The sequence below is a fragment of the Natrix helvetica genome, assembly GCF_964273705.1.
Source record: "Natrix helvetica genome assembly, chromosome: 1".
Taxonomy (NCBI): domain Eukaryota; kingdom Metazoa; phylum Chordata; class Lepidosauria; order Squamata; family Natricidae; genus Natrix; species Natrix helvetica.
The window spans coordinates 372,537,657-372,562,268 of record NC_138548.1 but is presented as its reverse complement, the minus strand read 5'-3'; the positions used below and the strand labels follow the sequence as shown (position 1 = coordinate 372,562,268).

Sequence of the window (24,612 nt, the reverse complement as noted above, 5' to 3'; positions counted from 1 at the left end):
TATGCCCTCTCTGGGCTTTTGAATTTGAGCTTGTATTCTGATTGGTTGTTAAGACTCCCATGGGGTCATGCAGGGGCAACTCCTGTAGGCTGTCCTGAGTCCCAGGCTTGGTTGAGCCTTGCTGGGTGATGTAATCTTCCCAGGTGCCATGTGGTGAGATGGGTAGAACATAATCCTATCATGTCCTGGGGGTCATGTCTTCATCCCATCACCCTGGAACTGAAGGGGAGGTAGGGAGCTGCTTTGTCTTTAAAACATGTTTCTCCTTTTCTCATCCAGGGAAATATAATATTCTGCCTTTTTAATATTTCCCAAAATATTTCACTCTTCTAGGAGAGGGGTGGGTGCTAACTTTCTACACACATGATAACTACGTCAAGAAAATTCGTAAAACGGGGCCAAATTGACTTCTCAAATATCTCCTAGCTACAGAAATGTTGGGCTGAACGATGGTTGAATGTAGAGGACAACCTGTGTTTGAAGTGTTGATGGGTTGTGTCTGAGAGCAATAGGACTTTGGGATGTATTAGACAACCATTGTTCAGTCCAAAAAGTCTTCCCCAAAAGAGGAGAATAAAGATAAAGAGGGAGAAAAAGAACAAAAACTGCTTTCTTTTGATATTATCCCCACTAAATGCAGAGTCAAAAGATCCCTTAATGCTCCCTAAAAGAATCCCATCAACCATTCCATTCTGAAGAGGAAGAAACCCTCTAAGCTAGGAAATATTTAATATCTAACTAAAAAGGCCTGAGCTAGAAAGATGTAATCTCTCCATTTAAAAGTCTATGAAGTTCAGAAGAAAAAATGCTCGTGCACAGTTGAGGTAGTCCTTGCCTTACAACAATTCATATAGCGACCGTTTGAAGTTTCAACAGCACTGGAAAAAAGGAACTTAAAACACTTTTTCACACTTAACGACCGTTGCAGCATCCCCATGGTGACGTGATCAAAATTCAGGGACTTGGGAACTGAATCGCATGTATGACCGTTGTAGGGTCCAGGGGTCACGTGATCAGCTCTTGAGACCAAGCAAAATCAATGGGAAAAACCAGATTCGCTCAACAACCGTGTTACTAATTCAACAACTGCAGGGATTCGCTTAACAACGGAGGCAAGAAAGGTCACAAAATGGAGCAAAATTCACTTTTTCAAACATCTCTCTTAACAACAAAAGTTTCGGGCTCACTTGTGGTCGTAAGTGGAGGACTATCTGAAGAAGATATTTGCCTCCTAGTTACATAGCTCCTTGCCTATCAGAGCATGCTTGAAGTCTGCAGAGAGAAGGTTCCTGGCGTATTCCCCATTTCCTCCCCAAGAATTGCTCTTGCCATCTGGTTGAAAGAAGGAAGGAGATCCTTCTGGACTCAAAAGGCACTTTTGGTTTTCCTTACATTTCCTGCTCTAGCCGCCTTACCAGATGTGCCCACACCCCCAATTGAACACAATGAGTAGGGAGATTGTAAGCAACAACTTTATTGTGTAGAAAAAGTAACACAAGGAAATCTCCCTCAAAGCCTTTGTACCCCACCAATGGTTTTACATAGAATTTGCCATACAGTTTACAAGTCAGAGTCAGAAGGAATTTTCTCATCTCCCTTTACATTAATTCCTGCCTCTTTTACACTAACATCTTAAGCTGCCTGCATCTATGCAATACAATCCTCAGCCAAGCTATTTAAATCTAGCCTAATGTATGCAGAGAGAAACATCAACAATTTTGTAAATGTCTTTTCAGCAGTGATACAGCATAGCTTCCCATGATACTTCCTATTCCCAGCACACTTCTTTCTTGAGGTATTCAAATCTCTATTTCTGCCTGTTCATTGTCCCTTACACTTGCAACTGACCTGTATTTTTGATGGTTGGAGCATCCCTGAGTGCTGTGATCACTGTTTGAAACCTTTCCTTAAGCAAAGTCAATGGGGAATCCACATTTACTTAGCCACCATGTTTGTTAATCATTGAATTACTGTGGCAAGACAAGTTGTAAAATGGCACAAAACACACGTAACAACTGTCTTGCTTAGCCATGGAAATTTTGGGCTTAATTGTGGTCATAAGTCAAGGACTGCCTGTATTTCCTAAAGCTGGTTCCCTTAATTGTCCAATTTACCGACCCAAAAAAGAATATATCTGAGATGTATATATAAACTAAGCCTTTAACTACTGTATAAGTTACGACATTAATAGAAATCAAGTACAATCAATATCTTATCTAAGAAATCAGTTAAAAACAACCAATGTTAGGAGGTGCACACACAAAAACATCCCTCCAGTTATTACTTTGGACAAAACTTTTGAGTCTCGTATTGGTTCAATATTTCATTCTCCTCCGTCACTTTCTCCAGCGAAGTGCTCACTGAAGATCCTATTTCTCTTTGATCCGGCATGACTTTCTCCACAGGGGTCCTGCAGATCCACTGCTTGATTCCTTCCAATATGAGGGAAATCTGGGTGCTCAACACCACCAGGTCTGGAGCTCACCACTTCTGCACCCTAATGATGTCTGAAGGTGATATCCCAAATGTGCTTTTTTTTCAAAAGTCAACTGGACTTTGTTTTTCCTTGAAAACATTTCACTTCTCATTTAAGGAGGAACAGAACTGAAGAAACCTCTTGGAGAAGGGAAATTTCTTCAAGGAAAAAAAGTCCAGTTGGCTTTTGATAAAAGTACCTTTGGGAAAACCGCAACCTGGATGACTGAGAATCTCCATAGATATCTGGATATGTTAGTTTCCAAATCCCTAGCTACCTTTGCTGTTCGCATTGAAAAAAGTTGACCAGTTGTATGTTATGTACACTGAGAGCTTATTCACCAGAGACAAATTCCTGGTATATGCAATCACACTTGGCCAATGAGATAATTCCATTCCCTTCCCTTTGCATTCCCTTCCTATCCCATTCCCATTTTTTTTATTCTATTCTATTCCATTTCTATTCAATTCTATTCTTATTTTTATTCTTATTGTTTCTAATCTTATTCCCTTCCGTTCCCTTCCCTTCCCTTCCTATTTCTATATTCTATGCTATTTCTATTCTATTCTTATTCTTTCTAATCTTATTTACTCTAGTCTAGCACAAAGAACTAATATCCAAAAGTTAATTCCTAGTTATACAAGGCAACTCTTCTTTTTAATGGATGAGGAAGGTTCTGCTGCTTCGGAAGCTCTTCCCGTACTCCATGCATTTCTACAGATTCTCCTGGGACACTTCTGTGGGCACGAAGCAAATTTTGAGAATCAATATGAACCAATTAGTGTTGGCTTTTCCTGCTGTGCGTCTTCTTATGGCGACTAAAGTCATTCCCGCTTCTGAATTTCTTTCCACCCTCTAGACACTGAAACGATTTCTCCCCTGTGTGGATTCTTTTATGGAGCTTAAGATTCCTTCCTTCTCTGAAACTCTTTCCACAGTCGATGCATTTAAACGGCTTCTCTCCTGTGTGGATCCTCATGTGGGAGGCAAGGTAGCCACTCTGATTATAACATTTTCCACACTCCAGGCATTTATAGGGTTTCTCCCCAGAGTGAAGCCTTCTATGGATCGTGAGTGAATGATTTTGATTAAAGCTTTTTCCGCACTCGTAACATGTGTACGGTTTCTCTCCAGTGTGGATCCTCTTGTGGCTATAAAGACAATCACGTCTTCTGAAACACATGCCACACTCCGTGCACTTATAGGGTTTCTCCCCTGTGTGAATCCTTTTATGAATCGTCAGTTCTTTACAAGCACTGAAGCGTTTTCCACACTCCTGGCACGGATATGGTTTCTCCCCAGTGTGAGTCCTGCTATGTAGGATATAACTTTCTTTTGCATTGAAGCTCTTTCCACACGTGCGGCATTCATATGGTTTCTCCCCAGTGTGGATCCTTTTGTGAAGAGAGAGAGTCCCCAGTCGAGTGAAGCATTTGCCACATTCGGTGCACTTATAAGGCTTTTCACCTGTGTGAGTCCTTTTATGGATAGTAAAACACTGTTTATTAGAGAAGCGCTTCCCACACTCGGTGCATTGATACGGTTTCTCTCCACTGTGGATTCTTCTATGTAATGTTAAGTGGCTGGAATGACCGAAGCTCTTTCCACATTCCAGGCATTTGTATGGTTTCTCCCCCGTGTGGGTCTTTTTGTGGTCATGCAACCTATCAGAACGGGCAAAACACTTTCCACACTGCAGGCATTGAAAGGGCTTCTCCCCTGTGTGGGTCCTGCTATGTACGATATAGCTATGTTTTCTATTGAAGCGCTTTCCACAAGTGTGGCATTCATAGGGTTTCTCCCCAGTGTGGACGCTTTTATGACGAGAGAGAGCCCCAAAATCAGTGAAGCATTTGCCACATTCGGTGCACTTATAAGGCTTTTCACCCGTGTGGATCCTTTCATGGGCAGTAAGACACTGTTTATGAGCAAAGCGCTTCCCACACTCGGTGCATTGATACGGTTTCTCTCCACTGTGGATTCTTCTATGGGTAGTTAGGTGGCTGGAATTACGGAAGCTCTTTCCACACTCCATGCATTTATATGGTTTCTCCCCTGTGTGGGTCTGTATGTGGGCACGCAAGCTATAAGGACGGGCAAAACACTTTCCACACTCCAGGCATTTGTACGGTTTCTCCCCTGTGTGGATTCTGTTATGGGCAGTAAGGTATGAAGAGCGATTGAAGCTCTTTCCACACTCCGTGCATTGAAATGGTTTATCTCCCGTGTGGATCCTCTCGTGTGACTTAAGATGACCTTTTTGACTGAAGCTTTTTCCACACTCCGAACATTCATAGGGTTTCTCCCTTATGTGAATCCTCTTATGGGAAGTAAGGTCACTGGAGTTCCTGAAGCATTTTCCACACTCTGAGCATTTATACGGCTTCTCTCCTGTGTGGATCTTCTTATGTAAATTGAAATTGCCTTTTTGGGCAAAACTCTTTCCGCACACAGTGCAATGATACGGCTTTTCCCCTGTATGGATCCTATTGTGGTAAGTGAGGTCACTTGCAGAGCGGAAGCTCTTCCCACATTCCAGGCATTTACATGAATTAGTCCCAGTGGGGCTTTTTTTCCGGGAATTTGGTTCATTGCTCCGAGTAAACCTCGTTCTATTCTCCTTGAGTTGATGCAACTTCTCCTCTTTGTGGACACTTTGGTGGGATGTAAGGGAGTTGCTGTTTCTGAAGGTCTTTCCGCAGGTGATGCATTGATGCTGCTTTCTCTCTTCGTGGACCCTCTTATGTAAACTAAGATGATTTTTCTGCCTGAAGGTCCTTCCACAATCCAGACATTTGTGTGGATCCTCTGCTTTGTGAGTCTTTTTATGCAGTGCAAGAGAGCGGCTTGTACTGAAGCTTTCTGCACACTCCGTACATTTGTACATTTCCCCTCCTTCTTGTATTCTTTCATGTAAAGGAGGAGGAAGGGTCCTTCTGGAGGGTTGCTTGCTTTCATCTTGTTTCTTTCCTGCAGAGCTTTCACAACAGTCACATAATCCAGATCCATCTCTGAATATTTTCCCACACCTTGAACACACTTCTGTTTCTTGGCAATCATCTGCATCCAATAAGACATTGGTATCTGGACAAGAGCAATTCTCCAGCTCAACCGTTAACAGGTTTTCCTCAGAACTTTGCTTTCCATCCATCTTTTCTGCAACTTCCTTTTTGTCTTTTGGCAAAGGTGCTGCTGCCTCTTGACCAGAATCCTCCATCTCCCATCCGTCACCTGCTTGCAACAGAAAAATAAAAGTTAAGACAAGCTTAGGTGTAAAAGGGATCAAGCACCACTGCTGCATTTGAACAGTATCAATATTCTTCCACACACCCATTTGTCCAAAACATTGCCCTATGCTTGTTATTAAGTTGATATAAGATTTGACTTTTGGCTACTAAATGTAGATATCTTAACAGAAACCCTTACCTAAGGAGGCCATGTTCCTCTTGTTTTCCAGCATGACCTCTTGGTATAAGGCTTTTTGCTTAGAATCCAGCAGGGTCCATTCCTCCACGGAGAAAAACACAGCTACATCCTCAAATGATACTAAATCCTGACACAGGGAGAGGGAAAAAACACAACATATTCCATGAACATTCCTAACTGTGAACACTTCTATGGATTACATGTACTGTATTTTGCGGAGTGTAAGAGGCATTTTTTTTAAAAAAGTAGGTAGATAGAGGGATAGAGCGGGAGAGAAAGAAAGAGAAATACAGTAGGTAGGTAGAGAGAGTAGGTAGGCAGGTGGGTGAAGGGATAGAGAGAGAGAGAGAAATACAGTAGGTAGGTACGTAGGGGGAGAGAGTGTGTAGGTAGGTAGGTAGAGGGATAGAGAGAAATAGAAAGAGATAGAGAGAGAAATACAGTAGATAGGTAGGGAGAGAGAGAGTAGGTAGGTAGGTAGGTAGATAGAGGGATATAGAGAGAGAAATAGAAAGAGAGAGAGAAATGCAGTAGATAGGCAGAGAGAGAGAATAGGTAGGTAGGTAGGTAGAGGGATAGAGAGAGAGAGAGAAATACAGTAGGTAGGTAGGTAGGGAAAGAGTGTGTGTAGGTAGGTAGGTAGATGTTTCCAGTTGTATTTATCCATGTGCTGGAGAAGGAAATCGCTGACAAACAAAGACTTTGTTCCTCCTGGCACAGCACTTGCTCAATGTAATTCTCATCGGTTAAAGAGCTTTCCAAAAGGGGGAAAAAAGTTTTTGCACTCTGCAAACCTCCCCAAAACGGCCCGTTTTTTCCTTCAAAAAAAAGGAGGCATGAATAGCCTTGGGGGGGGGGGGGGGCTTGCAGAGTGCTCCGGGGGGAGGGAGAACAAAAAATTGCCAATTTTTCACAAAAACGGGCCTGTTTTTTGTCAAGAAATTTGCATGCATAACCTTATGGAGGCTTATAGTGCTGCTGGGGGCTGGGGGGGCAAAAAAGGCCCATTTTTTGCTTATTTGTGCCCTCCCCAGCCCCCAGCAGCTCTCTGAAAGCCTTCATAAGGCTATGCACGGCCATTTTGGTGAAGGGGCAGGGCTTCGGGATGCAAAAAATTCTGTATTCGATGTATAAGACGCACCCAGATTTTCAGTCTCTTTTTTGAGGAAAAAAAGTGTGTCTTATACACAAAAAATACGGTAAGCCTAACTTCATCTGGACAACTGCTGTGCAATTTCTTGACAGAACATCTTCTCTGGAGACCTTTTCCCAAAATAAAGTGCCTCTGGCTAGAGATTCATCTGGTTAATGTTTTATTGGTTTGGCTAATTCCACAGGATCAGCAATCCCATATTCCTTTGTTGTCCATTGATGGGCTTGATCTTGGATATGTTGGCCAAATCCAACACTGGGTTGATTTTACCCACTGCAGTGAGAGGATGAATCATGGCCAAATGAAGGAAAGTGGGGTTCAACATTTAATTTCTGTGCAAAAGTAAATCTTGGACTTTACTATTCACCTTGGGCTTAGTATTAGTATTCTTTTATAAGAGCTTAGTAAGGCCCACACCAGGAATTCTGCATTCAGTTTTGGTCGCCACATTTCAAAACTATGTTGAGGTTTTGGGGAAAATGCAGAGAAGAGCAACTAAGATCATTGGCAGTGCTTCAATATTTGAGAGGCTGCCACAAGGAAGAGAGGCTCAACTTATTTTCCAAAGCACCAGAAGGCAGGACAAAAAAACAATGGAGAAATCATGGAGAAAGCAACCTGGAATTAAGGAGAAACTTCCTGACAGTGAGAACAATTAACTAATGGAACAGTTTGCCTTCAGAAGTTGTGAGCAGGAGGTTTTTAAGGAGAGACCGGACACCCACATGTCTGACATGGTATAGGGCCGTGATGGCGAACCTATGGCACGTATGCCACAAGTGGCACGCGGAGCCATTTGTTAGGGCAACGCCTCGCGTGCCCTAACAAATGGCTCCGCGTGCCACTTGTGGCATACATGCCATAGGTTCGCCATCACGGCCCTATACCATTTCAGACATGTGGGTGTGCACATGCTGGAGCTGATAGGGCAACGCCTCGCGTGCCCTATCAGTTCCAGCATGTGCAGCTCACTTCAGCCTTCATTTTAGGCTGTTTTTTGCCCTCCGGAAGATTCAGGGAAGGAGGGGGCACTGGACCCTAGGAAGGGTGAAAAATGGGTCCATCGTGTGCCAAAACTGGGGGGGGGGGGAAGGACGCGCGTAGAATTATGGGTGTGGGCACACCCACGCACAACCCCCCCTGTGCTCTCACCACTTTTGGCATATGATGGGGAAAAGGTTAGCCATCACTGGTATAAGGTCTCCTGCTTGAAACAGGGGGATGGACTAGAAGATCTCCAAGATCCCTTCCAATTGTGTTATTCTGTTATTGGGAGATTGGAACATCTGGGGAGGGGAGAATCTTCGTACCTGCATTGGATGTTCAACCGCCGTTAATCCTCCACTACAAAGACCTGAAGATCCGGGAGATGAAGACGAGGCCATGGGAATGTCTAGGAGTGAGGAAAAAAAAGGCAAGAGAATGATTTGCTATCAAGCATCCTAAGGATCTTCTGGAGCATACAGTGCAGAAGGCTGATTTTAGCCTATTTCTAGGCTAACCAGGGAACCCCTTTATGTGAGTCTGTTGCAACCACAGCAACAATACATAGAAGCTCACCCTGGGTGAGGGGAAAAGGGAAAAGTGTGGAAGGATCAGGGATTGGATTCAGAGGCAGCTCTCTGGGCCATGAATTTATCCATTAAAGAACCACAGAGGGGGACTCTGGATGCCTCAAGCAGATCCCCTCCCATATCCATGGAGTTGTGCTGAGTTGTTAATCAGGAATAAAAGGCCTGGACTGGCACCAACAAAGAGACAGAGTCGAATTTTCTTTCAAATTCTCTATCACTTTTCCCAGATACGGGACATGGGTCTTTATTTCAGCCATTTCAAGGTAAGAATCCTGATCACCAGAATCCTGGCTAAGATACTCCCTCACTGAAGGCTGTTAAGAAGAGACTGGATAGCCAATTGTCTCAAATGGTATAAAATACTCCCCCTCAAGCAGGGGGTTGGACTAGAAGACCTCCAAGATCCCTTCCAACTCTGTTATTCTATGTTTCTGTAATGTTCACCTCCCCTTATCAGATAATCAGGGAAGACGATAGAAACACTTTTTCACAGCTGGGACTTGCCTTTTGGAACACCCTACTGTAAAAGTGAAAGAGTTTAGCCCTTTTATGGCTGTTGGACTTCAATTCCCAGAACACCTGAAACACCTGTCTCAGGGATTCTGGGAGTTGAAGTCCACCAATCCTAAAAGGGCTCCACTTCCCCACCGCTGGTCTAGAACGAGGTTTCTCAATCGTGGGAGCTCTTAAGGTATGGGGACTTCAACACACGTGGGAAATTCTGGGAGTTAAAGTCCACATATCATAACGTGGCGCGAAGGAAAGGTGATACCCTCTTTTATGCAGTTAAATTGAACAAGGAATACGAATTCAGGGATGAAAGTTACGGGGGCAAAGAGATTAAAAGGCATCAGAAGGAGCAAGTGGGATCTTAGCAGCGCCCCAGAAACTTCATTTAAGGGTCGCCTGTCCAAGCAATTCCCCAGGTGAGAAGAAGGAAGGAGGGAGGGGGCTTCTTACCTGGCGCTCGATAGGAAAAAGGCGGCTCTCTTCCTCGCCCGGACTCCGCTCCCCAAGAGATGCGCGCAGGAAAAGAGCCGCGATCGCCGCCGGCCACCCACGTGGATCCCCCTCCCCGGAGCGACCCCAGCCAAGGATCTTCCTCCACGATTGCCACGTGCGAAAAGGGGAGGGAGGGAGTTTCTTACCTGGAGCCCTCAGCGAATCGCGGCTCTGTTCCTCGTTCCAAGAGATGCGCGCAGGAAAAGACCCAATTTCCTCCCAGCCCCGCCGGCTAAGCTCCCTTCCCGGCCACGCACGTGGATCCCGCTCCCCGGAACCACCCAAAAGTTTCCAGAGCCTAAGCTGGTAGCGTTTATGGCTCCTCCCGCCCGCGTCCAGCTCCTCCCATTCTCTAAAGGGCGGGGAGCACCGCCCACTCCGGGATCCCCATAGCTGCCGCCCATCCACCCACCCCGGTCCTGAGTGGGGTGGTCAGCTAGGCAGCGAGTCCATTGCTCCTTTGCCCCAGGCAGTCAGAGAAACAGGGGAGAGAGGGAGGGAAGGGACGCTCAGGGATGGAGGAGGGAAGGGAAGAGAAGCATTGAAGTTAGGGGGAATGGCCCTTTTGGAAGAAAACTGGAGTGGGCAGGAAAAGGAGGCTGCCTTATTCACTGATCCTAACAGGGCAGTCCTCAACTGACAACGTATCTCCTACAATGACCAACGTTCATGATTGTGCCATAATAACAAATAATGGCTGCCTTACATGTAGTCCTCCACTTAACGACCATTCCTTTAGCGGCCCTTTGAAGCTACAAAATGCTAGTACAGTACAGGTAGTCCTCGCCTTACAACAATTCATATAGTGACCGTTTGAAGTTTCAACAGCACTGGGAAAAAGTAATTTACGACCCTTTTTCACACTTAACGGCTGTTGCATCCCCATGGTGACGTGATCAAAATTCAGGGACTTGGGAACTGAATCGCATGTATGACCGTTATAGGGTCACGTGATCACCTCTTGCGACCAAGCAAAATCAATGGGAAAAACCAGATTCACTTAACAACCGTGTTACTAATTCAACAACTGCAGGGATTCGCTTAACAACTGAGGCAGGAAAAGTCACAAAATGCACTTTCTCAAAACATCTCACTTAAAGTTTGGGGCACACTTGTGGTTGTAAGTGGAGGACTACCTGGAGAAGATATTTGCCTCCTAGTTATGCAGCTCCTTGCCTATCAGAGCATGCTTGAAGTCTGCAGAGAGAAGGTTCATGGCGTATTCCTCATTTCCTCCCCAAGAATTTCTCTTGCCATCTGGTTGAAAAAAGGAAGAAGATCCTTCTGGACTCAAAAGGCACTTTTGGTTTTTCTTATCTTTCCTGCTCCAGCCACCTTAACCAGATGTGCCCACGCCTCCAATTGAACGCATTGAGGTGGAGATTGTAAGCAAAAAAACTTTATTATGCAGAAAAAGTAACCCAAGGAAATCTCTTTCAAAGCCTTTGTACCCCACCAATGTCCACTGGAGGGTTTTACACAGCATTTGTCACAGTTTACATGTCAGAATCAGGAGGAATTTTCGCATCTGCCTTTAGAGCAATTCCTGCCTCTTTTATACTAACATCGTAACCTGCCTGCATCTATGCAATACAATCCTCAGCCAAGCTATTTAAATCTAGCCTAATGTATGCAGAGAGAAACATCAACAATTTTGCAAATGTCACTTCGGCTTCCCATGACACTTCCTATTTCCAGCACACGTGATCAACTTCTTTCTTGAGGTGCTCAAATCTCTCCCATTTGTGCCTTTTGCCTTGTCCCTTAGTACATTTGGGTCTCTGGATTGGCAGGCTGAGGCATTTATACCTTTATTCCAAGTTTACCTCTTAATTGAATCTCCATGGATCCTTCTATTTAGACAGCTGTGGGGAACCTTGGACTTTTTACGATTTGAGTCTCATAATGCTTGCAATCCTTTTGTTGAAGAGCAAGGAAATATGGACCATACTTATTCTCCATTTCCAGCGTGCTGGACGTCAAAAGACTTTACAGTAGGAAGGCAATAGAAACAACCACAGACCATAATTCCATCTCTAGGCCAAGGGTCTCCAAACCTGGCAACTACTTTCAGATTTCAACTCCCAGAATTCCCCAGCAGGCATGGTAACATGTATGCCAGAGGAAATCTGGGAGTTGAAGTCCACAAGTCTTCAAATTGCCAGCTTTGGAGACCCCTAATGTAGGCCCTGACCGATTTTGACCTTAAGAAATTCCTTTTCTATGTTTTCCAAGGTGGGTTTCAATGAATTGGCAATTGTCAGTTAGACGGAAAGAACACATTCTTAACATTTATGATTCTGCCGTAATAACAAATAATCAATTGCTGCATTACAATTAGTCCTCAACTTACAATCATTTCTTCAATGACCATTTGAAGTTACAACGGCACGGAAAAAAATGATTTATGGATTTTTTCACCCGACCTTTGAAGCATCTCCGTGTCATGTGAGCAAAATTCGGACACTTGCAACTGGCCTGTATTTTTGATTGTTGGAGCATCCCTGAGTCCTGTGATCACCGTTTGAAACGTTTCCTTAAGCAAAGTCAATGGGGAATCCACATTTACTTAGCAATCATGTTACTCATTGAATTACTGTGGCAAGACAAGTTGTAAAATGGCACAAAACCCACGTAACAACTGTCTTGTTTAGCCATGGAAATTTTCAGCTTAATTGTGGTCATAAGTCAAGGACTGCCTGTACTTCCTAAAGCTGGTTCCCTTAATTGTCCAATTTACAGACCCAAAAAAGAATATATCTGAGATGTATAAACTAAGCCTTTAACTACTGTATAAGTTAGGGCATTAATACAAATCAACCACAATCAATATCTTATCTAAGAAATCAGTTAAAAACAACCAATGTTAGGAGGTGCACACACAAAAACATCCCTCCAGTTATTTTGACAAAACTTTTGAGTCTCGTAATGGTTCAATATTTCATTCTCCTCCGTCACTTTCTCCCAGCGAAGTGCTCACTGAAGATCCTATTTCTCTTTGATCTGGCGTGACTTTCTCCACATGGGCGTAGTAGATCCATTGCTTGATTCCTTCCAACATGAGGGAAAACTGGGTGCTCAACACCACGAGGTCTGGAGCTCACCAGTTAAGATTGCAATGTTTGCTCTTAAAATATTCCACCACCTTCCCTATACGATATCTAAGCAAGAATTCTGTACCCTAATGAGGTCTGAAGGTGTTATCCCAAAGGTGTTTTTTTAAAAGTCAACTGGACTTTGTTTTTCCTTGAAAACGTTTCATTTTTCATTCAAGAAGAAACAGAACTGAGGAAACTTATTGGATGAGAAGGGAAATCTCTTCAAGGAAAAAAAAAAGTCCAGTTGCCTTTTGATAAAAGCACCTTTTGGACAACCGCAACCTGGATGACTGAGAATCTCCATAGACATCTGGATGTGTTATACCCTATTTACCTTTGCCATCTGCATTCACAAAAGTTGATCAGTTGTTGCATGTTATGTACATACATAACGGAGACAAATTCCTGGTATGTGCAATCACACTTGGCCAATGACAAAATTCCCTTCCACTCCCTTCCATTCCTATCCGATTCCCATTTTTTATTCTATTCCATTTCTATTCAATTCTATTCTTATTTTTTATTTTTATTCTTTCTAATCTTATTTACTCTAGACTATCACAAAGATCTAATATCCAAAAGTTAATTCCTAGTTATACAAGGCAACTCTTCTTTTTAATGGATGAAGAAGGTTATGGTACTTCGGAAGACCTTCCCATACTCCATGCATGAAGCACATTTTGAGAAACAACACAAACCAATTAGCGTTGTCTTTTCCTGCTGTGCGTCTTCTTATGGCGACTAAAGCCATTCCCGCTTCTGAATTTCTTTCCACACTCCAGACACTCATACGGCTTCTCCCCTGTGTGGATTCTTTTATGGAGCTTAAGATTTCTTCCTTCTCTGAAACTCTTTCCACAGTCGATGCATTTAAACGGCTTCTCTCCTGTGTGGATCCTCATGTGGGAGTTAAGACTGCCAATCTCATTATAACATTTTCCACACTCCAGGCATTTATAGGGTTTCTCTCTAGTGTGGGTCCTGCTATGTACGATATAGCTATGTTTTCTATTGAAGCGCTTTCCACAAGTGTGGCATTCATAGGGTTTCTCCCCAGTGTGGACGCTTTTATGACGAGAGAGAGCCCCCAAATCAGTGAAGCATTTGCCACATTCGGTGCACTTATAAGGCTTTTCACCTGTGTGGGTCCTTTTATGGACAGTAAGACTAGGTGGATTACTGAAGCGCTTTCCACACTCAGTGCATTGATACGGTTTCTCTCCACTGTGGATTCTCCTATGGGAAGTTAAGCAGTTGGAATAACTGAAGCTCTTTCCACACTCCAGGCATTTGTATGGTTTCTCCCCTGTGTGGGTCCGTTTGTGGGCATGCAAGCAATCAGAACGGGCAAAACACCTTCCACACTGCAGGCATTGAAAGGGCTTCTGCCCTGTGTGGATTCTGTGATGGGCAGTAAGATGACCAGCTAAACGGAAGCTCTTTCCACACTCCGTGCATTGAAATGGTTTTTCTCCCGTGTGGATCCTCTCGTGAGACTTAAGTTGACCTTTTTGACTGAAGCTCTTTCCACAGTGCAGGCATTTGTAAGGTTTCTCCCCTTTATGTACCCTATTATGTAAGGTTAGTGTATCACATCTTTTGAAGCTTTCTGCACACTCCGTACATTTGTACATTTCCCCTCCTTCTTGTATTCCTTCATGTAAAGGAGGGGGAAGAGTCCTTCCAAAGTTTTGCCTGCTTTTGCCTTGTTTCTCTCCAGAAGGACTTTGGCAAAAGTCACAAAATCCCGATTCATCTCGAAGTGTTTTCCCACACCTTGAACACACTTCTTTTTCTTGGCAATCATCTGTGTCCAATAAGACATTGGCATCTGCACATGGGAAACCAGACCAATTCTCCAGTTCAACCATTAACAGGTTTTCCTCAGAACTTTGCTTTCCATCCATCTTTTCTACAAGTTCCCTTTTCTCTTTTGGCAAAGGTGCTGCTGCCTCTTGGCCAGAATCCTCCATCTCCCATCCATCACCTGCTTGCAACAGAAAAAGAAAAGTTAATAGAAACTTAGGTGCCAAAGGAATCAAGCACCACTGCTGTATTTGAAGAGTATCAATATTTTTCTAAACTCCCATTTGTTCAAAGCAGGATGCCATGATTGTTATTAATGTGGGAAACAGAGTTGTATTGTTTTTACACAACTGAAAAAAGGCATGTTGGCCTGTGAACAAAATACATTGTGTATGTTTCTAATCTCATGAGTTTGGCTGAAGCTTGAGGATTGTAGGTAGGAGCTAAGATCAGAGGCCTCTGCTATGCTAGAAAAAAGCCTTAACCAGAATTTACCGATATGATAGTAACTCTAGAGACAACCCACAGGAACTAGGACCACAAAAGGAAATGTGTAAATAAGGGCAGGGGGAGACAGAATTAGAGTAGTGGGAGATGTAATCAGGGGTGGAGATAATATATTCACTTTAGACACTTTGGATAGGTTGTGACACCATTATTACAAAGCCAATGAAGAAGAGGTGGGAGGTAAATTTGTAACAGTACTAGAGGATATAACACAAAAATATTGATGATTTAGGGTGTGTCCATTGTACCTTTGTGTGTGTGTGTGGTCCACCCTCTTTGCAAAGTGAGGAAGAAAATTACCAGTGTTTTCTCTTGGAGGTTTTGGCTGCTGATTGCTTATTTCCAAACGAGACAACGAATCCCACATTAAGTTGATGTAAGATTTGACATTTCGTACTAAATGTAGATATCTTAAGAGAATCCCTTACCTAAGGAGGCCATGTTCCTCTTGATTTCCAGCATGACCTCTTGGTACAGGGCTTTTTGCTTAGAATCCAGCAGGGCCCATTCCTCCACGGAGAAAAACACAGCTACATCCTCAAATGATACCAAATCCTGACACAGGGAGAGGACAAAAATACAACATATTCCATGAACATTTCTAATAATGAATTAATCACATGTGAATCTTCATCTTAATGAACAAACTGCAGAGTTTCCAAGTTGGGCAAAGGAGCCTGTTAGGATATTGAATTTAGTAGCTGGAACAATAAAATCTACAATAGGCCCCAATACAATTGTGATTACTTAGTTAGAGAGTATTGACTCATGCATGATGCAATCTAAGCTGTGATTTGTTGCTGTAAGTGTAAAGGGGAGTGTCTCTCTTTTTTCCCTCCTTTTTTTCTTTCTGTGTATTCTGTAGGATGTGTTAGATTTAACTCATGATGTTCCTGACTATCTTATGTTCTCCCTTCTTTTGATGATGACAAACACTGCTGTAAACTTGATGAAAACTATCTTGAATGCATTTGGGTCAATATTAAAGTGGAGGGATGACATTGCCATAGGTCTATACTACAGGCCACCCAGCCAAGCAGAGGAAGTAGATGAACTTTTTGCTAGTCAGCTAACTAAGGTATGTAGGAAGCACACCATAATAATAATGGGGGATTTTAACTACCCTGACATCAACTGGGAAACAAACTCTGCATCAAGTGGAAGATCCAACAGGTTCCTAACAAACCTAGCAGTCAACTTTGTTTCCCAAAAAGTAGAGAAGGGAGCAAGGGGATCAGCCATATTGGACTTAATTCTCACTAACAGAGAGGAAATGATAGAAAGTGTTGAAACTACAGAAACCTTGGGGGCAAGTGATCATGCAATATTGGAATTCAACATTATGCAAACACAAGTAGTAGAACAAAGTCAAACTAGAGTCTTGGACTTTAAGAGAGCTAATTTCAGTAAACTTAAAGAGAGTTTGGGAAGAATTCAATGGATGAGAATCCTCAAGGGGAAAACAACTCAAGAAGCTTGAGAAATTTTGATAATGAGATTACACAAACCCAGTCTAGCACAATACCAATGAAGAAGAAAAATAACAGCTCCCAAAAGAAAGCAGCATCGCTGCATAAAGAACTCTCTGACAAATTGAAAGACAAAAAGGATAAGTATAAAAACTGGAAAGAGAAGGACATAACTAAGCCAGAATATCAGCAAATAGCCCGAGCCTGTAAAGATGAAGTGAGAAAAGCCAAGGCTCACCGTGAAGAAAGGCTTCCGATAAAAGTAAAAAATAACAAAAAAGCTTCTTCCAACATGTTAAAAACAAGAAAAAAGTCAAAGAAACAATTGGTCCATTGCTGGGAGAAAGTGGCAAGAAAGTGGCAAGCAACAGGGAGAAAGCAGAACTATTTAACTCATTTTTTGCATCTGTCTTTACACAAAGGGAAAAAACAGTCCAACCTGTCAAACACAGCACCACAAAAATCAGATTAGGAATACAAGTTGAAATAGGGAAGAAATGGTAAGTGAACACCTGTCTACCCTAGACGAGTCCAAATCACCAGGACCGGATGGATGACACCCCAGGGTTCTGAAGGAACTGGCAGAGAAGATCTCAGAACCACTGAATTATATCTTTCAGAGATCCCGGAGCACCAGGGAACTGCCAGAGGACTGGAAAAGAGCTGGTGTGGTTCCCATCTTCAAAAAAGGAAAAAAATAGATCCAGGAAACTATAGACATATCAGCCTGATCTCAATACCAGGGAAGATTCTGGAAAAGATAATCAAGCAACGAATTAGCAAACACCTAGAAGTAAACAAAGTAATAGCCAAAAGCCAACATGGGTTTGTCAAAAACAGATCATGCCAGACTAATCTTATTGCATTCTTCAACAAAGTGACAAAATTAGTGGACTAGAGGAATGCTGTTGATATAATTTACTTGGACTTCAGTAAGGCATTTGGTAAAGTAGACCATAACCTACTACTAGATAAAGTAGAAAAATGTGGGTTAGACAGCATCACCACCAGATGGATTATAACTGGCTGGACAACCGCACTCAACGTGTAGTCCTCAATGGAACTGCATCTACATGGAGGGAAGTATGCAGTGGAGTACCCCAAGGCTCTGTTTTAAGCGCAGTACTCTTCAACATCTTCATCAATGATTTGGATGAGGGAATAAATGGGGAACTCATCAAATTTGCAGATGACACCAAGCTGGCAGGAATAGCCAACACTCCAGAAGATAGGCTTAAGATACAGAAGGATCTTGACAAACTTGAACATTGGGCACTATCTAACAAAATGAAATTCAATGGTGAAAATAGTAAGGTTCTACATTAAGGCAAGAAAAACAAAATGCACAGGTACAGTACAGGTGATACCTTGCTCAACAGTAGTAACTGTGAGAGGGATCTTGGACTCCTAGTGGACAACCATTTAAATATGAGCCAGCCATGTGCAGCAGCTGCCAAAAAAGGCAACACAGTCCTAGGCTGCATCAACAGAGAGATAGAATCAAGATCACGTGAAGTGTTAATACCACTTTATAATGCCTTGGTAAGGCCACACTTGGAATACGGCATTCAGTTTTCATCACGATGTAAAAAAGATGGGGGGACTGTAGAAAATGTGCAGAAAAGAGCAACAAAGATGATTAGGGGACTGGAGACTAAAACATGTGAAGAACGGTTGCAGGAACTGGGTATGTCTAGTTTAATGAAAAGAAGGACTAGGGGAGACATGATAGCAGTGTTCCAATATCTCAGGGGTTGCCACAAAGAAGAGGGTGTCAAACTATTCTCCAAGGCACCTGAGGGTAGAACAAGAAGCAATGGGTGGAAACCAATCAAGGAGAGAAGCAACTTAGAACTGAGGAGAAATTTCCTGACAGTTAGAACAATTAATCAGTGGAACAGCTTGCCTCCAGAAGTTGTGAATGCCCCAACACTGAAAGTCTTTAAGAAGATGTTGGATAGCCATCTGTCTGAAATGGTATAAGGCAGTGATGGCGAACCTATGGCACGCGTGCCACAAGTGGCACGCAGAGCCATTTGTCAGGGCACGCGAGGCGCTACCCTGTCACCTGAGTTCACCTTTTTAAAAGCTATTTTTCGCCTTCCCCAGGCTCCAGAGGCTTTATAGGAGCCTGGGGAGGGCGAAAAGAGCCCCCCCCGCCCCCCCGGAGGCTTCAGGGACCGTCCCTGAAGCCTTCAGAACGCTTAAAACCACCCTCCGAGCAAACCGGAAGTGACTTCCGGTTTGCTCAGAGGGTGGTTTTAAGCGCTCCGAAGGCTTCAGGGAAGCCTCCGGACGGTCCCTGAAGCCTCCGGAGGGCCTCGGGGGGTGGGGGGAGGCTCTTTTCGCCCTCCCCAGGCTCCTATAAAGCCCCTGGAGGCTGGGCAGGACGAAAAAAGCATATAAAAATGGGGGGGGGTTCGCGCGTTGTACGGGCATGTGCACTGGGGTGTCGCGCGTTGCAGTATGGGTGCGGCACGCCCGCACTCGACCCCCCTGCGCTCCCCCCACTTGTGGCACGCGAGCCAAAAAAGTTTCGCCATCACTGGTATAAGGTTTCCTGCCTAGGCAGGGGGTTAGACTAGAAGACCTCCAAGGTCCCTTCCAACTCTGCTGTTGTATTGTATTGTATTACACTTGTAGGTTAAACATATTTATATTTAAATAAAAGTCTAACTTCATCTGGACAGCTGCTGTGCAGTTTCTTGACAGAACATGTTCTCTGGATAACTTTTCTCAAAATAAAGTGCCTCTAGCTAGAGATTCATCTAGTTAATGTTTTATTGGTTTGGCCGATTCTGCAGGATCAGCAATCCCATATTCCTTTGTTGTCCATTGATGGGCTTGATCTTGGATATGTTGGCCAAATCCAACACTGGGTTGATTTTACCCACTGCAGTGAGAGGATGAATCATGCCGAATGAAGGAAAGTGGGGTTCAACATTTAATTTCTATGCAAAAGTAAATCTTGGACTTTACTTTTCACCTTGAGATTAGTATTAGTATCGTTTTATAAAACCTTAGTAAGGCCACACCAGGACTTCTGCATTCAGTTTTGATCACATTACAAAAAAGATGTTAAGATTTTGGAAAAAGTACAGAGAAGAACAACTAAAACAATTCAAGTCCTTGAGGACTATAATATATGAAAAATGATTGCAGGAACTGGATATGGCTAATCTAGAGAAAATAAGGACTAAGGGAGACATGACAGCTGTATTTCAATATTTGAGGGGCAGCCACAAAGCACCAGAAGGCAGGACAGGAAACAATGGATGGAAACTAATGGATGTTTCAGAGTATAAGGCGCACCTTTTTCCCTCAAAAAAGAGGCTGAAAATCTGGGGGCGTCTTATACACCAAATACAGCATTTTTGGCCTCCTGAAACTCAACCCCCATTTGCAAAAATGGCTGTGCAAAGTCTTTAGGAGGCTTCCAGAGTGCACCTGGGAGATGGGGAGGGCAAAAATGAGCAAAAAAACAGGCCGTTCCCCCCCCAGCCTCCAGAAGCACTCTACAAGCCTCCTAAAAGCGATGCATGACCTTTTTTGGACAAACAACAGGCCTCTTTTTGTGAAAAACGGGCCCGTTTTTGGGAGGTCTGCGGAGTGCAAAAACTTTTTTTTATTTGCCTCTAAAAATCTTAGTGCGTCTTATACTCCAAAAATATGGTAATCATGGAGAAAGGAAACTTGGAATTAAGGAGAAACTTCCTGACAGGGAAAACAATTAACTAACGGAACAGTTTGCCTTCAGAAGTTGTGGGCAGGAGGTTTTCAAGGAGAGACTGGACACCCACTTGTCTGAAATGGTATAGGGTCTCCTGCTTGAAACACAGGGTTGGACTAGAAGATCTCCAAGACCCCTTCCAATTGTGTCATTCTGTTATTGGGAGATTGGAACCTCTGGGGAGGGGAGGAGAGAATCCTCCTACCTTCATTGGAAGTTCAACTGCTGTTAATCCTCCATTACAAAGACCTGAGGTTCCGGGAGACGAAGACGAGGCCATGAGAGTGTCTAGGAGTGGAAAAAACCAGCAAAGGAATAATTTGTTAGCATACATCCTAAATATCTTCCTGAGCATACCGTGCAGAAGGCTGATTTTAGCCTATTTCTAGGCTAACCAGGGAATCCCTTTATGTGAGTCCCTTGCAGCCACAGCAACTATACATAGGAGCTCACCCTGGGTGAGGGGAAAAGGGAAAGATGTGGAAGGATCAGGGATTGGATTCAGAGGCAGCTCTCTGGGCCATGAATTTATCCATTAAAGAACCACAGAGGGGGACTCTGGATGCCTCAAGCAGATCCCCTCCCATATCCAGGGAGTTGTGCTGCGTTGTTAATCAGGAATAAAAAGTCTGACCTGGCACCAACAAAGAGACTGTGTCCAATTCTCTTTCAAATTCTCTATCACCTTTCCCAGATACGGGACATGGGTCTTTATTTCAGCCATTTCAAGGTAAGAATCTTGATCACCAGAATCCTGACTAAGATGCTCCTTCACTGGAGGCTGTTAAGAAGAGACTGGATAGCCAATTGTCTCAAATGGAATAAAATACTCCCCCTCAAGCAGGGGGTTGGACTAGAAGACCTCCAAGGTCCCTTCCAACTCTGTTATTCTATGTTTCTATAATGTTCACCTTCCCTTATCAGATAATCAGGGAAGAGGATAGTAACTCTTTTTCACAGCTGGGACTTGCCTTTTGGAATAGCCTACTGTAAAAGTGAACGAGAGTTTAGCCCTTTTATGGCTGTTGGACTTCAACTCCCAGAACACCTGAAACACCTGGCTGATGGATTCTGGGAGTTGAAGTCCACCAGTCCTAAAAGGCCCCAGTTCCCCACCCCTGGCCTAGAACAGGTTTCTCAATCGTGGGAGCTGTAAGATATGTGGTCTTCAAGACACATGGGGAATTCTGGAAGTTGAAATCCACATATCACAAAGTTGCCAACGTTGAGAAACAATGTCCCACGGGAAAAGGGCGATACGTTTTTTAAATACACACAAGACTAAGGAAGCAGTGAAATTGAACAATGGAAACGAATTCAGGGAGGAAAGAAACGAGGGCAAAGAGATTCAAGGGCATCAGAAGGAGCCTTTTTACCCGATGCTTTCTCCGGAGGAGGCTCGTCCAGAGCAACTCCCCGAAACAGCAGCTCCTGGGAGGGATCGCCCCCTTTTCTGCCCGCCGGTTTCCCAGCCACTGAACTCCAAGCCTCCCGGATCTGAAAAGGAAGTGACGGGAAACGATCAGGAAGGGTCGGCAGAATAATAATAATAATAATCATCTCCCCAAGGAGAAAGTTGGTGTCTGCAGGAGCGAGTTTAGCAGCCCCCCAAGAAGCTGCATTGAGAGTCTCCTGTCCGAGCATTTCCCAGGAAGGAAGGAAGGATGGAAGGAAGGAAGGAAGGAAGGAAGGAAGGAAGGAAGGAAGGAAGGAGAGGGAGCTTTTTACCTGGAGCTCGATAGGAAAAAGGCTGCTCTCTTCCTCGCCCGGACTCCGCTCCCCAAGAGATGCTGGCAAGAAAAGATCCGCGATCGCCGACGGCCACGTACGTGGATCCCCCTCCCCAGAACGACCCCAGGAAGGAGTTTGCACAGCCCAAACTGGAAACGCTCATAGCCCTTCCCCTCTCCCGTCCAGCTCCTCCCACTCTCTAAAGCGCGGAGAACGCCTCCCACTCGGGAGTCCTCTGCTTGCCCCCTTGCTTCTGCCGGGGGGGGGGATCGTTCCCGCGTGGGATGGGCAGCTGGGCAGCAAGTCCAGGGCTGCTTCGCCCCAGGACATCAGAGGAACAGGGGAGAGAGGGAGGGAACGAAGACCAGGGATTGAGGAGGAAAGGGGATGGGGAGCATTGAAGTTAGGGGGAATGGCCCTTTTGGAAGAAAACTGGAGTGGGCAGGAAAAGGAGGCTGCCTTATTCACTGATCCTAACAGGGCAGTCCTCAACTGATAATACATCTCCTACAATGACTAACGTTCATGATTGTGCCATAACAAATAATGACTGCCTTACAAGTAGTCCTCCACTTAACGACCATTCCTTTAGTGGCCCTTCAAAGCTGCAACGGCCCTGGAAAAAGTGACTTATGTCCATCGCTCACACTAAAGGGGTGGGAAATTTTTGGTGGGTGGGGGTGTTTGGGGATTGTTGTGTAGTTTCTGGGTGTTATGTGAATTTCTTTGTATGGGTATATTGTGTATATACGTACAATGACAAGGTAAATAAATAGCTAAAGACCATTGCAGAAGCCCCATGGTCATGCGATCCAAATTCAGCTGCTTGACCACTGACTCATATTTACGACGGTTGCCGTGTCTCGGGGTCAGGTGTAGCTTTGGACAAGCAAAGTCAATGGGAAAGGCAGATTTGTTTTAACAACCATGTTGCTAATGTTAACAACTGGGGTGATTCATGTAACAACTACGGCAAGAAATATTGTAAAATGGGACAACATTGACTTATATTTCTCATTTCACCACGTAAATTTTTGGGTTGAACGGTGGTTGTAAATCGAGGACAACCTGTGTTTGAAGTGTTGACGGGGCGTGTCTGGGAGCAATAGGACTTTGAGATGTAGACAGCCATCGTTCCCCCAAGAGGAGAATAAAGATACAAGAGGGGGAAAAACAACAAAAACAGCTTTCTTTTGATATTATCCTCAATTGCTGTTAGTTTGCCCCCTTTGTGCACTCAGAATCTTGTCTCTTGTGGTCTTTCTAAGAAATTTGATCTGTACCTCCCTTGGAACATTGTGTGTTCTAGCTATGTTGAATTTACTCTATAAACCAGGTCCATGTCCCACCCCATCTGTTGTCTGTCTTTTCCAATAAATTCAGCCAATAAATTTGCCATAATATCCCTCAAATTTTCATCATCAGCCTCAATTACATTTTGGAACCTAAGAAAGGACATTCGTTCAAATTCCGTTTTTATCTGGTGGTTCTCCAGTTCTTGATTTCCTTTCTGGACTCCCTTCACCTCTCTTCTCATCTCAGCCGTCCCCTCCTCCAAAAGTTCCAGTCTCTGTGAGTTTTGGGTCACATGGTCTTTATTCTCTCTGATCTGCTCATTCATTCCTTTCAATTGATTTTTTAATTCCTCCTGCCCCTTTAAGAGTTGTTCAAACATCTGTTGAAAGTCCACCTCAGAGGGCTTGGGCTGGAACAAAGAAGTTAGTGTCTGTTGTCCGCTGGGGCTGGACGTTGAGGATGTTGGGGAGGAGCCCGCAAATCCCGGCTTCCCCGGTGGTGGTCTTTTGGGTGGCATTGTGGTAATCAGAGCTCAGAGATGAAAATGTCAATACAGAGAAGAAGCAACTGGGGAGGTGGGTAGCCGATCACGAGGCAGGGAGCCCAGACAAATAGGGACCTAGGTAATAAAGCAATAAAGTCCTTTGTTCCAATTCCAGGTTAAGATGTAACACGAGACTTCTCTGAGTGCCACGGAGACAAAGACAAAATGCCAGCAACTTCTGTAGGTGGAGTCAAATTTCAAAGTACATAAAGACAACGGAAGTGTGCCATCTTGCCCTGCCAGCTCCGGGATCCAAAGGCAAAAGTTTTCAAAGTTTTCAAAATAAAACAGATCATCACCTCACTTCACAATTGCAGTAAAGGAAATCTGCTTTTTGCTACGAGGGTGATTCCATTCCAAGGCTCCCCCCCCCCTCCTCTTCTGGGGGCAGGGAGCAAAACAGTTTCAAGCCGCTTGTCCAAGGGGGGGGGGAATCCCCCTCCCTCCAATCACACTTCCCAGCCACGAATTGAAGATCTTTCCAAATAGTTGACAGTTTATTTTCATTCAATCATCAAAGGGAACGGGGGGGGGGGGGGGAATCTCCATCTCACCACACAGCAACTGCGTCCTTCGAATTAGGTTTCATCCGGCTGCCTCAACGCGAAGACGCCATGGCGCCTCCCCTCTTGCCTCCCGGTGCCTAGGGCGATGCGGGGCCCCCTCCCGGCCGCCGCCGGCACAGGAGATCCCCCGCTACGCCACCCACTCGGCAGGAAATCTGCAGAGAGAAGGTTCCTGGCGTATTCCCCATTTCCTCCCCAAGAATTGCTCTTGCCATCTGGTTGAAAGAAGGAAGG

At 44.2% G+C, this 24,612-nt stretch overlaps 2 protein-coding genes across 2 annotated transcripts in view; both read right to left on the bottom strand.

The window, feature by feature from the left end:
• The window catches only part of LOC309382718 (uncharacterized protein), a gene marked incomplete at its 5' end in the record, with an annotated part of 42,530 nt that extends 40,139 nt beyond the window's left edge, over window positions 1-2,391 (bottom strand). The window contains one exon of the mRNA XM_081934496.1: window positions 2,285-2,391. Within this exon, the coding sequence (XP_081790622.1) occupies window positions 2,285-2,391 (107 nt within the window). The remainder of the gene's footprint in view (window positions 1-2,284) is intronic.
• Window positions 661-22,104, bottom strand: LOC309385251 (uncharacterized protein). The gene is made up of 6 exons (XM_081939483.1): window positions 21,970-22,104; window positions 21,618-21,738; window positions 20,447-20,529; window positions 15,471-15,597; window positions 14,506-14,719; window positions 661-5,505 (listed from the first exon to the last, which is right to left on the bottom strand). Exons 3-6 carry the CDS (start codon window positions 20,519-20,521, stop codon window positions 3,255-3,257), a joined length of 2,667 nt encoding a protein of 888 aa, XP_081795609.1. The 5' UTR covers window positions 20,522-20,529; window positions 21,618-21,738; window positions 21,970-22,104; the 3' UTR covers window positions 661-3,254.
• Window positions 22,105-24,612: the final 2,508 nt, after the last annotated feature.